Source organism: Glycine soja, chromosome 18, assembly GCF_004193775.1.
Source record: "Glycine soja cultivar W05 chromosome 18, ASM419377v2, whole genome shotgun sequence".
Taxonomy (NCBI): domain Eukaryota; kingdom Viridiplantae; phylum Streptophyta; class Magnoliopsida; order Fabales; family Fabaceae; genus Glycine; species Glycine soja.
Genome location: NC_041019.1, coordinates 54,142,066 through 54,157,545, shown reverse-complemented (window position 1 = coordinate 54,157,545; position 15,480 = coordinate 54,142,066). Strand labels below are relative to the sequence as shown.

The following is a 15,480-nucleotide window of genomic DNA, read 5'->3' as shown; positions in this document are numbered from 1 at the left end:
AGTTTATTGTGTAATGGGTGTGAAGAACCCTAACCCTTGAAGGTCTATTTGTAAAGGGAAAATCCGATTTAGATAATTTTTAATGTAATTGTAAATGTAACTGACAAGAGAACAACCAGAATCACGTTTTTACTCCATTCACTCTAGTCTTATATTATAGTAATAATAATTAATTCCATTTTATTTTTTTTAGACATGGAAACGGTAGAATTTATTTACATACTAGTTAGAGGATTGATTCTTAAGTCCGCTGTATGAAAATTACATATTTATGGTAAATATTATTATTTATATAAAATATGTATTCTATTGATTAGTCGTATTGCATTAATTAAATTACCTCAAAACCTAAGGTAATGAAAAATAATGTAATTTATGGTAAATAAATTCAACACCCCATTCATTGTTTTTTTTTGTCAAAATATAATTGATTTTTTTATTTTCATCCATAAAATATATAATTATATTAATTAACATAATTATCACGAACATATATTTTGATTAGATTAATTAATAGCATCAATATATATTTCTATTAATTCAAATTTACAAAATATTTAACTTAAGATAATTATCCTTGTCCCTTATTCAAATGGCTAAGTGTTCAAATGTTAGTTGAGATGACATTAATTATATAACTCAAAGATAAAAAAAATTAAAGGAAACCATATGTAGGTTCAAAAAGTGTTAAAATAGATGACATGAAGAAAAATAAAAGATTAAAATTGAAAATTGATTCAATTACTTTAAATTTGATTGGGTAACAATAAAATTTTGAACCACCAAGCCGATTGGTTGACGAATGAAAAAGTTGAAGTGATTGGATCATATATTTTTCTATTAAAAATCAATCCACAAACACTATTTGACTTATGATACTTGAGTGTCATTTTTTTTTCTTTCCCATAAGTATCTTTTTTCAGAGATAATCATGTTTGAGACATGGTCAAATAGAAAATGTGGACACTTTTTCTAATGTGGATACTAATATTGGTTGGCTATGTTGTTGGACACTAGTTTTTTTTTTTGTTAGACCTAACCTTCATGATCCTTATTTTTTTCCCTCTTGATCCTTATTTTTTTTATCATTATTATTCACAAGGGTTGGGGATTTTGATGTCTATTGCATGATTATGAGCCCTTGAGTATTTATGATGCATTTATTAGCTTATTGCATGGAGGTTGGGCAATTAATGGCCACAAGAAATCTCAAATCTATGCTTTTGTGATTTGCAGATCGCTCGTTTGCGTTAAGCGAACCTTCATGCTGTTAAGCTTGATTTTTGTTATACATAATTGGTCTTATGATATGTATATTCCTATCTCTGACATGCAAATGTATAGTTTAAGGTAATAACCCTTAGGGTGTTACAACTAAGCAAAGGAAGATTTAGCTTATCAGCTCCTAGGTGTTGTGCAACAGATAGACAATTTTCAGAATATTTGATCATATCTTTAACAAGTAATTTAATTGATGTTGTATATTCGTATAAATTATGACATTGTTGAAGTATATTTTTACTACATTGGTCTTTTGTAATAACCTAATTCCATATTTCATATTCGATTGTCAAAAGATTTTGAATGATGAAATTCTCCTTGCCTCACAACAGAGGCTCTTGCTTATTTTCTAACAATTTATCTCTAAATGATATTTGAGAATGTGAGACCCCAGTTGCCTTTTTTTTATGCATTTGTTGATCAACTCCACCCCAGTCGTGTGGTTAATTTTTTCAACGACCATTGTTGATCCTTGTTGTTGAATTACTTGTTGGTTTCAAACAAAATGATTCTTTCCATAAGAGATATATGTTCAAATTTAGCAATATTGGCTTAATAACAATTGTTTATTAGTTTGGCCCAACTTTTTTTTGGCTCAATTAAAAATTAATTTTTTTCTTTCTGAAAGCAAGATATCATCATAGTCATACTTAAAAACCATGACTAAGAGAAAACAATACTTAGCTACCTTAAACTTTACCTATTTTGTAAATAAACAACCTAAACTTTAATTTTATCCTACCTTGATCTTTAAATTTTATCTGTTTTGAGACGCCATAAGCTTTAATTTTGTTCCAAATTATTCTTAAACTTTAACCTTTTTGAACACAAACAATTTAATTTGAATTTCATCTTAAAAATTTTTCTTTTGTAAACAGTCTTATATTATTTTGGGGTTAAACTAGTAACAAAGAAGAAATCTAAACCATTTATCTTTTAAACCCCAATCATTTATTAATTATATGTTTACAAATTATTTTTCAAACAGTAGAATATAACAATATAGAATTAAAAAATCAAATAAAGTTTGTTTAATTTTTTCTTTCTAAATTCATTTTTTATTATATTTTAATATACTAAAATGAACATGCAGTATCACAAAAGAAGAAAAATATTAATCAATGATTGACATTTAAGATAAATAATTTGATTCTGATATAATAGAAATAACTAAAAGGATAAATTTCAAAAGTACTTTATAGGGAATGCTAATAAATATGATAAAAAAAATAAATTGTCTAAGTTTTATATTCGTGTGCCTAGTGTGCTTTAATGGTACTATTAATCTGTTGGCAAATGTACCAATTTATCACAAGTAATCAAGTTTAAAATGGAAGTCCGAGTGTGGAAGCTTACATTTTGTTTGTACTTGCGTTGATGAATACTCAATTTGTAAGCAAAAGATAAAAAATTACAATGGATTAGAATAAAGAAAGAATTTGAAATTAAAAAAGTAAGAACAATAAAATAAACAGAATTTAATACAAAAGATAACTTAATTTAAATATGTAGAGGCCTAACATATCTAATTATCCTTAATGCAATATTAATATTTTTCTCTATTAAATATTTTTTCAATTTCCACCCACATCTACTAAGACACTCAACACTGATCCCTTGCGATGAAGAAACTAAATTATCTATTCTCTCTCCCAAATCCCTTTGCAAAGATTGAATAATAAATCACATTAAGCATGAAGATGTATGCATAGGCAAAATAAAGTCACTTTATCCCTAGCAATGAATTGTTTAGATATCATTTCCCAATTTTTTAGAAATTATCATTTTCCAATGTATAATCCCTAAAAACTAATTCATGGATGATCAGACCATACAATAAAGATGAAGAGCAAAAAAGAAGCAATAGAAAAAGAAATTACATTTAATAAATAATAAGAACAATTACATTACAAGAGTGTTGCCCTACTAGGCTCCCAACAATGGGGTTTAGCTTCTGATGACACGAAAGATTTTACACTTTAGGAGCTAATATAGATGAAAGAAGGGGCTAGATGACTAAAAGAAAGAAAGAGAGGAATGACTAAAAAAAGAGTGTTTCTCCTAAGGGATAGGCTCAGGCTTTGGATAAATCTGAGGATCGGTGCGTTTTTTTCTTCTACTTCCTACTCCTTTAATTTATAAACCTAAGGTAACTTATTTTTTACCCTGATTTCGTGCTTAGCATGGGCTTTTGCGTTAAATGCACCTTTGGGCTTCTTCGCGCTAAAGCTGGGGTCACCCGCTAAATGCGGGTGCACACTAAGCCTGAATTGCGCGCTAAGCGAATTGTCAAATTCTTTTAACTTTTCTTCAAGACTTTTTCTTTTAGTTTTGCAATAATTTTTTTTTAAAACACTTGAAATCTTATTCTTTTGACTTCTGCTTAACAAAATTTATAAAGATGTTAATTTCTTTATTATTTCATTAAAAATAATAATAAAGTGAAGAAACTACAATCATTATTAATCAAAGTTGACTATCAAATTAACTCAGATTTCAGAGTTATCAGTACTAACTTATTTCTTGTTATTTAAGTCTTGTAAATAAAAACAAAAAATATGTATTAAAAAAACTTGTCGGAGTCTTTTATTTTTTTACTTCTTGTTTAACTCTTCATTAAAAAAAAATTAATTTGAACACGTGATCATTTCTAAGAAACTAATTGATCCCTAGCCAACGAGAAGATTTCCATTCGGAGGACTCTGTAAAATTAAAATGGTTCAGTAAATTTCATCTTTAGCTTGAAATAAATAAGCCATACCAGGCTTAGGCTGTCACCCAATTCGTGATCAGTTTCAAGGCAGTTTTAATCCTAAAACACACTGTGGACCACCAAATTATAGTAAAACACTGTTTTTGTGAGACCAAAATTAAGCGTTACTTGAAGTAGAACACAGTTTTTGTGGGGGTGCACCATAGGATTCCACTAACTATTGTCTCTATGTGAAGCTCTTGAACTAAAACGTTACTTATTGTAAAACATAGTTTTTGTGGGGTTCACATATATAACGTAGGATGCCACTGAGGAATTTGTCTATATGTGAAGCTCTTTGCCTTAAAACGTGAGCATCATCGGTAAGTTTCATTTGCCCAACCATCAAAGTCTTCCGGGAAACCGGCATGTAGAGAGCTTTTAAACCTAAAACCCGGGGTGCATGAGAATGAATGAGCATCTATTCCAAAACCGATGTAACAAATTCATTGAACTGAGGTGGTTGTTGTTCGAAAACTGTCTTCATGTGAATGTCTTGACAAAAAAGGTGAGCTTCACAACTAAGCTTTGCCAAACCGTCAAGTAGCTCCCGAGGAAACCGAAGTGGTTGTTCGAAAACTTTACCTAAAAGAACTCAGTTTATCAGTAAATTTGACTAATAGTGTTCAATAATTGTATGGTAGGAAAAAAAACACGGTTGTGGCTATTGCAAGCCAACTTGTTCAGTAATTGTAATACATCAAAGGCCCGATGGCCGTGGCTATGGGTGCCAACTTGCATAGGGCCCATTTGAACTCTTAATTTTGATTGTAAAATCATAAAACAATAATTTAAATTTAAATTATTAGGTGATATTTTATTATATAATTTGTAGTTTGTTTGTTAACAAAATTATACAATTTAAAAATATATTTATACATAGATATTGTGCTTCTGGTTACACCCTAATAATATCATTTGAATATTACGGTCTAACCAGAAGCACAAACACGTAGCATGCCAAATAAGATACCAAATCCGTCTGAACTTCTTTCCCAAGACATCCCTCCATGCTGCTGCATGTAATGTTGAACCACCCGAAAACCGCACCAGTTATAGAGTGATAATATATAAACATTTTTTATAAACACCTATAAAATTTATATTTTTCTCTTTATCTCTTTTCACCTCAAATCGTATTACCTATAAAATTTATATTTTTCTCACTTTTATCTCATTTCATTAGCCGTCTATTGACATATTAGGTGTCCATCTATAATTTTTCCCAGTTATATAATGAACACCACACCTCATAAGAAAACTTGCACTGAAAACAAATGCCTAACACTCATATTATGAGCATCACAGAATTACTCACATCTAACTGAATCCAGAGCTGCTCCGCCTCTTCGCGCCAAAGCATCACGATCGAGTTTGCAATCATTCGTGAACAAGTTTCCAAGAAAACGCCAGAACTTTCGATGGGGAACACCATCTCCAAAAGGATTTAAAAAAGTTTACCTCCAACTCTTCATGATCCATGTTCACCTGTGTTGTAAAATGTCATAAACAGAAGTAACTGAGAGAGTCTATTTATAAATGCACTGCAACAGCTTCTGAACCAAACGAGTCAAACGCAAATCTTCCCAAACAAATGACCCAACGTCTCCATTGCCAATTCCACCTCTAACCATCCTCCCCCCAAATCCCCATATCAGCAAACGAGCAAGATTTCTGTTGAGAAATCTGGTATAACTGAGGGAATTCATTTTTTAGACAATCCTCTCCTAACCATCTATCTGTCCAGAACAAAGTATCCTCAAACAATTAGCAAACCATCCATCATCTACACCAATGCTGATTTCTATCCTTCCACCACGCAGAAGAACTTGTAGGCACTATGTAATCATCTCCACAAACGTTAAGTCTACCATATCTATATGACAACAACTCATACCATATAGCAGACTAATCCGTTAAAAAAAAAAAATCTCCATTTCCACTTAGAAGAAATATACAAGTAAATCTTTGTTTGCTGAAAAAAAAAAACAATAAGTCGTACTCTCTCATTGCCCTACTCTCTTAATCCTCTCTCTCTCTCTCTCTCTCTATATATATATATATATATGTCTGTCTATTTATGATTTCTTTTAAACTGAGGCTACAATTTTGATTCTCCATTATCAATTTTGACATCATAATTTGCTGTGTTTGAAGGTAGAGAATTTGAAGGATAGCATACCAAGAGGAAAGTGGTTTTGAGAAAAGAGGGGCCTCCAATATGCTCAAACAAGTTACTTACGAAGGACAACCTCAAGAATAGAAATATACTGGCTGAATATTAATGTTTGAATGCAATGTTATGCGTGGGTGAATGTTTATGATATTTCCACAATTGCACAATTGCATTTATGGCAACACACATGACACATTGTTTCCATCCATCTCATATATTAGACCCAAGAGTATCATTTCATAGTTAAGAAATGGAAAGATTATGATGTTTACAAATAGACCCTTTTTAGTTGTTAGAATACATAGGATAAATACTCAACTTGATATGCTAACAAATTAATTTCTGAAAGATAAAAATTTAAATTTAGTCTCTAAATGTATAAAAAAGTATAATAGATTGTTCTTATCTTTAAATTTGTGAGAATATTTTGTCATTAAATTATAATAATATTTAAGGACTAATTTGACAATAAATCATATTTTTTTAGGATCGATTTAACATTAAATTGAAAAGTTTAAAGATAAATTTATCATTAAATTATCTGCAAGACTAATTTATCATATTTTTTACTCATTCAAAAATTAAATTTAAATTTAAATTTTTTATCTATTAGAAATAATTTATCGTTGTCTCGCACTTTTCAGAACTAAAATAAGTATTTAAAATGAGTATTTATCTGAATAAATATCTCAGGTAAATTCTAGAATATTATTGTTAGAATTCTGTTACCAATTGCAAGTGCTTTGCTGATATGTATCCCTTTAATTCCATTGAGTGAGTAATCAAGAATATCAAAATATTATTTTACCAATGATAGGAGGAGTAGAAGTAGAGTAGATTCCTTCACCAATCACACATGCAATCATGTGGAGGGTGATTTAGGTTGCAGTTGTGTGGAATATATGGATATTAAGGAATGAATGTGTCTTCAGGGGAGGAAACACTACATATATAACTTTAGCAACATTTTTTTATTTAACACTTGATAAAAATGTTATTAAAAAAAATTTATTCAAAAATGTTGCCAAACATATATAAATATCATAAATATATTTTCACGATATTTTATTAAATATAACGTATTGTTTATATTGCTAAAATCTTTAATAACATGAGCTATATATATATATATATAACATTTAACAACATAAATTATACATAACATTTGATAGTCCATTAAATGTTTCTTCACCGAAGAAGTGCCCCACATTACACATAAATGACTACTTTTGCACCACTATTTCAGCTGTGAAAATAAAGTAACAACTAATAACAAATACTTTAAAACACATTACAAGTAAACATATATCATATGGCAATTACAATTAATTGGGTTGATGGAGAAAAATGAAGGTCATAACACACTTATGCAGATGAAACGTGAGGACTACAAGGGAAGGGGTCCGGGAGAGGTTTAGAGGTCGTTATATATATGTTACTCCTATTTCTACTTTCAGATATGCATGTTCACGAGGAAAATTGTTCATACAATGGATTTAAGCATAGTGATTAATTTCTCCTCCACATTAGCTTTTAAAACACACTATTTTTCAAATTGGATTGTAGGCTAGCTAGTTTTGTTAAAAAACAATTTCACTAACTAAATGTAGCTCGCAAAATTTAAGCTAGGCTTAATAGGGGTTTATGAAATCTTAACAGTAAAACTGTTGCCAAATTACCTCTTTTCTTGTACTGAAATGATCAGTGCACATACAATTTTGTCTTTAAAAAGTTATATAGGTTTAATTAGTTCTTTAAAAGTGTTTGCATATTTAATTCAGTTCCTAAATAGTTTTAAAATCAAACTAACTATTGAACTTTTAAAGATTTGGTTTACAAATTATATTAACCAAATCATATGGTCAAATTTGTCATAATTAAGATATATTTGTATTATTATTGTATATTTGTAACAAAATAATATAAAACCATGATAAAGATATCTTATTATATATTTTTTATGTAAAAATAATAATGAAATTTAAATTAATGAATAAATATAAATTAAAAAGGAAAATGATTTTAATAAAAATATAATGCAATTTCAGAACTAATATAATATAAAGATAGCACAAAATTTTATGTTAGCAAAGATGTGGTGATGTCACTTTGCAATACAGTGAGCTATAAGCTAAACAGTGTCCAGTGAAATATGTCTTATTCAACAGTTTTTATCGATTTAATAGTTTAATGATAGAATTTTGGGTACTATCGATATTGAAAATTGGATCAAATCAGCCAACAGAATAGACCAGTCCCGATTCAACTGATGGGATCAACCAGTTCAGTCCGATTTAATTTCGTGACAAAAGGTATGTGTATTGAATTTAAATATCAAAATAAAATTTGTCAATCAGTAGCCAACAACTCTAACATCTAAAAGAGTAGCAACGTAATTCTTATTTTTTAGTAATTACAACTCTGTATTGATTACCTATTAATAAAAATAAAAATAATTTATTAAATGACATCAGCAACAAGATTTTATTTGATAATAAAAATATAATTTATCAAACAAAACAACGACTAGTCTCTACTGTCATTTGATTGCATAGCCTAACTACCAAATTGGCACATATTTTCTCCTTATGGTAGTGCTAGTGCTCGGAAAATGTATTGGGATAGAGTATATCTTTTTAATCTAGATACGTGTAAGACATTGCAAGCTGTTAGACAAAGCAATATATGAATTCACATGCTATACTAAATGCATAATGAGTTTGGTTCAGAAGGGTGATCATGCTTGGTCGGCACATGATTCCTTCTTTATGAAGTTTGCTAAGGTTGGCAACTTGCAAATATGCACAAGATTTGGTAGTTGTTTACTCTTCTTTATTTTTTCTTTTTATATCCGTAGAGTCGGTGAATATTATAGTAACAGAGTGCAAATACCTAGTTATGTTTGGAAAAAATATATTGCACAATGGTCAAATCCATTAATACTTGGACTTTGGTATGTGAGAGGATACGGATACCATGTATCACCAATAGCTAGTTGTGCCATAAAGCTTGAAATTTACATTGCAGAGGCATGATGACACCAACTCACACAAAATTGATTAATATCAAGTTTAAATAGGGAATTGAGTTGTATTAAGTACAAGAAAAATTTTGTCTAAATTTACTACTATCTAATTTAAATAGAATTATCAATGATGAAAAACTTTTAATCTATAAAAGAAAATTATTCGATAATACCTACCCCAATCTCTTGCTAAAGTTTAGCTAGGCTTGGCAACATATTGTAAGAAAGGCTAGGTATATATAATTGAGTAATGGCACAATATGTTCCCATTTTTCCCATTCAGTTTAAAGTAAGAAATTGGACAGCTTCAATTTTTTGTCTACCATTATGAAACTCATGAGAGGCTTAAGGTTACTTTCCATCTCTTTACAGTGGCGATGTTTCTTGCACTGCCAGGATAGAATTCTAAAATAACTTTTAAAAAAAAGTGTCAGGGAAAAAATGCCTTAAATGAGCATTTATGAGGAATCGAAGACTTGCAACTTTTATACAGGAATGAGTGGGAGAGGGAGCGAGGAGCAAAGGACCCCAAATTTTTTTACCCAAATGTATCTTGTGATGTTTTCTGCTGCGTTCTTTCCTTATATGTGTGAGATAAAAGAGATGATCCGTTTACACACAATTCATAGACTTGCAACTTTATTTTGTTTAGTTTTTCTTTCACCTCTTTGTTTTTTTTTTCCTTTATACAATTGTTCTTTATACAAGAGAAGACTTTACTTTATATACTGTTAGTCTAATTTTTATATATAAATATTTAAGAATTCAACTTATCATTACATTATATTAACGAAAGAGATGATGCTGTAAAATGTTTAAATCTTATTGAATATATGTGTAAAAAAAATTTATATTAATAATACTTATAAATTAAATTCATATGAAAACCATATTCTTATTTAAATATAAAATTTTAAATTTAATCTTTTACAGTGTGAATCAATTAAAAATTATAACTTAATTATTTTAAAAGTCAATATATAATTTACTATACATTTTTTAAATAAAATAATTTACTATAAATCCATTAATCTATAATTGAATGACAGTAAAAAAACAATAATATATTTAAATTAAATTCAAAATTTAAAATTGTATATAATTATTTTATCTTTCACTTTTTTATAATATCCGACTCAAAAGTATATTCTAAAATAAAAAATAATATATATATATATATATATATATATATATATATATATATATATATATATATATATAAAGAAAATCCACTTCAACAATAAATTTAAACTTTCACTCTATGAATTTTTCATTTTATTTATTAACAATTGAAACTAAATAACTAAACGTTACTTTTAATGTTGTTCGTGACATTTGTCTTCCTATTCATAACCTCTGTCTTTCAGTTCATCGAGAACCTTTCATCTTCTCATCCCGTACCAATTTTCCAGGAATGTCTCCTCAAGCTTTAATTTTCAATGGTGACATAAGTACACTCACTTCATACAGTGCCAATTTAAACCCAAATCCCTTACCACTACCTATTCCCCCCTCCTGGACATTGCCGACACCTATTCCACCCATTCACTACAATCACAAGCCACCACGTGAAACCTCCAATCCAATGACATGTTATTAGACTATCCATTTGTAAGCTACGACACTTGAATCCATTTATAAATTGATTGCATGATTAAGTAGTTTCAAAGAATAAAGCAAGTAATAATTTAAGAAAGAAAACAATTAAAAATATTTTTTTTTCTTATGAAATGAGAATCAAAATAAGAAAGAAAACGAGACAAATGCTTTTACAAAACAAAAATGTTCATTAGGTGTATACACCACAAAATGAAAAGAAAGAAACAAAAGAAAAAATAAGTGATAAATATACTATTTACTCATATACTATAAATTAAAGCTCATAATTTGGAGAGTGCATTTCTCATTCTCTTTACTCTATTAGACACTCAAATCTCAAAATTTTTTTTCCTTTTAGAAGTTGCTACGAGCCTATGACAGCAAGCTCCAAAACTGAAAAGTTCAATGACGTATGGCAGCTCAAATCAAATAGCAGAAAGGATTAATTGAATCCAGCAACTTTTTGGATTAATCTAATTAAGATCTAAATTTGATCCAGCGATATGTTTTGAGATATTAAAAGGTATTTAGGAGTTAGTGTAATTTATATAGTGGAAGTTGGTTCATCCTCTGTATTAAAACAACATAAATTTCATTATAAATATGTTTCTCATTATTTTTCTTCTCTCTCAACACTTTCATGTTTCAAATAATTTCATATCTAAAACCCTTCGTAAATTTCTATCCTTCATAACATTGTAACTGCTCCTCTTTTCTGAAAGTTTCGTGGTATACCATAAAGCTCCTAAAAATCTTGTCATCTAAAAGGCCACTAGGAACCTGCGGGGACTCGTCCTCATGAAAACAAGTTTTTCCTGGGATATATATAGTTAAATCCGATTAATTTTGTTCATTGAAATAGATAATATAATGACATAGTCTCTTACCCTTGAAGGATACACCCTATTTCTTATTATATATCTTTGTTTATTTGGTAGTTTCTCTTGAATACCTCTTGGCGGCACACTATCTTCAATTTTTGGGGGAGAGAAAACTAGCCTCTATGCATGTTATTGTTTAAAGTAGATCATTTTGAAGAAATTAATTTTAGATAACTATATAATGCGAAAGGATACAGTTTAAATTAGAATATATGACTAATTTAATTATTTTTAATGTAATTATTTTTTAACTTATTAATTCCCAAATACGACTATTTTAAAAATGCTTATTCTTTTAATAAATAAACTCTACCGTACGTGCTTTAAATGAGGGATTGAATAAACAAGTAAAAAAATGTTCAAGAAAAAAAAATTATTTTCTTAACGCGCTCTCTAAAGTATTACATAAAAATTCATATGACTCGGCATAAATTTAAACTATTTTAAAAGAATTAACATAAAAGTTCACCCAATAATAACTAAGTTTGCTACTGAAAAGAGAGCAATAAAATGTACCTTGGTACGTACCATTCCTCGTTTCAACAACTGGAACGTTAAATTATTAGGAAGATTACTTAAAAACAATTAATTCAAAAGGCAAGATCTCATCGCAAGATCAACTTTACATAAGAGAAGCAAGTTTTCCAGTGTGGCATCTAACACAGTATGATAACAATAATCATAATTTCAATAGTTATTAACATATACACGTCTAGCACCAAAGGCTTGAAAAACTTCTCTCTCTAAGGCCAAAGCGAAGATTAATTGATGAGGCCCTACCTATAACTTATGAAATAAAATAAAAAATTCCACAGTCTCATATATGTCACAAAATGAACCCAACTTAGAAAAACTTGGCATCATCACCACAACCAACTAATTTCTCTTGGCAACCAGCCTCATCAAGAAGCCATTTCTCAAGCAAAGAGAATGGCATAATTTCTGCACCAATAACATCAGGCTTGCTTTCATCTTGCAAAACAGTGGCCTCAGGAGACAATGACCGAGAGAATTCATCAGAGTTTGAAGACTCAAAAGACTGATCAAAATCAAACAATGATTCAAAATTGTTTTCAGACAATTCAGCACTGCTTGGTGGTCCCTTTGCTCCAATACTAGAAGCAGTATCAGCACCTGCTGCAGCAAAGTTGTTGAAGGAGTTCTGAGTCACAGATGATGAGTTTGTTCTTGAGGACTTTGGTGGGTTTTTCATCCAACCCTTTAGCATTCTAGCTATGTTGTCAGCACTTGAGGCATAGCACACAGTTTGTGTTGTTGTTGGTTTTGTGGAAGAGAAGGAGCTGCTACTATCTGAAGGGTTTGAGTTTGAGGCAGATAAATTACAAGATGGCTTCTCTGGTGAAAGAGCTTCACTGAGGGCTCTCTTTGCCATTTGGATATCAGTTTGGAGCCTTCTTTCCCACTGGCCTCTAGGGATTTGCCTTGAGGCTGAAAACCCTTCTCCAAAGCTACCACCTTCACAACCTACTTGCATCTTCTTCAGCTTCTTTCTCAAATGGGTGTTCCAATAGTTCTTTATGTCATTGTCTGTTCTCTGTGGAAGGTATGAAGCTATTGCAGCCCATCTTTAACATAGCCAATGTGATCCAGTTAAGTTAAGCATGTGGATCCAAAAGATAGAACTTCCCAAATCAAAATACTCAAAACAGTTAAAAATAAATAAATCTTTAAATCTCAAACTAAGTAGGTGCTTGGAAGATTGATTTGTACCTGTTTCCTAAAAGATCTTGAAGATGGATTATCATCTTCTCCTCTTGTTCTGTGAAGTTGCCCCGTTTGATTCCTGGCCTCAGGTAATTAGTCCATCTAAGTCTGCAACTCTTGCTGCATCTTGACAACCCTGAAAATAACCCCAAAATGGAAAAATCAATTCAGATCCAAAGATAAAACAATGAAACCCAAATGGCCAATATTTCAATCAGAAACTTCTTTAAATAATGATCTAATAAACACAACAAAGAACAAGAACCAATATTATGCAAAATAATCATCAAATTGAGTGTAGGGCTAATTAATTAACCTGTTTTGGCAGGAACTGCCCTCCAATTTCCAGGACCATGTTCCTGAATATAAGACACCAATATGATGTCTTCTTCAGGAGTCCAAGGCCCTTTCTTGACCCCTTCTTTGTCACAACAAGGTGGTCTTCCCATGTCGTCTTCTTGTCTTTCTCTTTTATTTCACCGCCTTTATACTTGTGTGTCCTTCTAATTTTCCTTAGCCCCTTCAGGTCTCAAGGAAAAAGAATATTAAGTCGTTTTCCTCTCTCTATCTATGTGCTGTCGGCTTTCTCTTTTTATTTCTCTAACCCTCTTTACTTGATAGGGTTCTAATGCATGTGTCCAAGCCTAACCTTTGCTTGATGCACATTTATAGCTAAAAATGAAAGGGGTAAGGATATGTATGGTGTGGGGTGTGATGAGAAGCTGACTTAAACTAGTAAACCAGGTAGCCAAGTCAAAAGTTGACAGCAAGAGCATTAACTGAAGGAGTAAGGACCAAAATTATTCACCTCATAGATACCTCTCTCTCGAAACCGCGTGACATTCAATGTAGCTGCACTGGGAAAAGCTCAATTATCTCTCTCAGCTTTAAAAGTCTATAAACCCCAGCAGATCATTAAATGAAAAATGAGATAAAGCTGACTTTTTGGCAAAAGCCTAATACGCTATCGCCATTATGTCTTCCTTTGCCTCCTCCTGGTGATCTAAAATGAACCACCCCTTTCCCTCTTTTACTAACTTATCTATAAATTAATTGATTGCATTTATATTTCAATTATACCATGATAACTTTGAACAGCGACCATAACCGACTTAGGTAGAAAAGTGAGTTTGTACAGAGGGATTATGTTTGGGCAGTCAACATTATAAGCTAGTACTAGATGTTAAGTTGTACGTTTATTATTTTGTTTTTGTGAAATTTAATTCATGTTTTGGAACATGTTAACAACCCACAAAATTGCATCACAAATAGGGTGGAAATAGGTTGGATGGAATAAGTATTTGTTTAAATAGGTTTAACTTGTTTAAAGAATTGATTCACCTATTATTAGTTATAGGCTTTTCTATATCTGAATCGACCTTTTTCAAAAATATGGTTTGATCTAACTTATATTTGGTTTGATCTGTTAGTATGCTTAAATGCTTATCCTTTTCATTTCAAAATAATAATAGTCTTTTGATTTTTTTCCAATTGTTTTAGCTTTTTTAAGCTATTTTTCCCCACAATACTCCTAAATATGATTAAGAAGACTGTATTGAAAATATACATCAACCATAAAAATAAGTTAGCGAAAAGTAGAATGTATTTATTATTGGTGATTAGTAAGATATATAATGTATGCAAGAGTAGTATTTTTTAATCAATTGAATAGTATTTTTTAATCAACCATAAAAAATCTTAGGATGTTTTTGTCTAAATTTATATCAATTGAATAGTATTTTTTAATCAATGTATCATAATCTTAAAGGACTTTTTGGAATGGAAGAAATACGTATTTCATGTTAAAAAAATTAATTAAATAGATATGACTTATTTTGAAATATGTTAATCGACTAATAGTTAAAGGGAAAAAAACACTTATGTAAAATAAACTAAAAACTATGAAAATTAAAATCATTGATACTTATAAGGGCAAAATAAGTTGGTTAGATGTTATAAAAGTTAAGTCTAATTTGTTTATATTGTACAAACTTACTTTTAAGGTTTAATATGACCTTTATTGTATTTTATTCAAAAGTCC

At 30.1% G+C, this 15,480-nt stretch overlaps 1 protein-coding gene across 1 annotated transcript; it reads right to left on the bottom strand.

Annotated features, from left to right (window-relative positions):
- Positions 1-12,299: 12,299 nt before the first annotated feature.
- LOC114395311 (myb-related protein 306-like) lies at positions 12,300-14,470 on the bottom strand. Its single transcript, XM_028357052.1, has 3 exons — positions 13,756-14,470; positions 13,446-13,575; positions 12,300-13,300 (listed from the first exon to the last, which is right to left on the bottom strand). Exons 1-3 carry the CDS (start codon positions 13,886-13,888, stop codon positions 12,559-12,561), a joined length of 1,005 nt encoding a protein of 334 aa, XP_028212853.1. The 5' UTR covers positions 13,889-14,470; the 3' UTR covers positions 12,300-12,558.
- Positions 14,471-15,480: the final 1,010 nt, after the last annotated feature.

Excerpts from the sequence above, each read along its gene's own strand:
- LOC114395311 (XM_028357052.1), bottom strand. The coding sequence starts at position 13,888 with ATGGGAAGACCACCTTGTTGTGACAAAGAAGGGGTCAAGAAAGGGCCT. Across the intron at positions 13,576-13,755 it reads GGCAGTTCCTGCCAAAACAG|GGTTGTCAAGATGCAGCAAG; the intron begins GTTAATTAATTA and ends GGTTATTTTCAG. Across the intron at positions 13,301-13,445 it reads CAAGATCTTTTAGGAAACAG|ATGGGCTGCAATAGCTTCAT; the intron begins GTACAAATCAAT and ends GCTATGTTAAAG.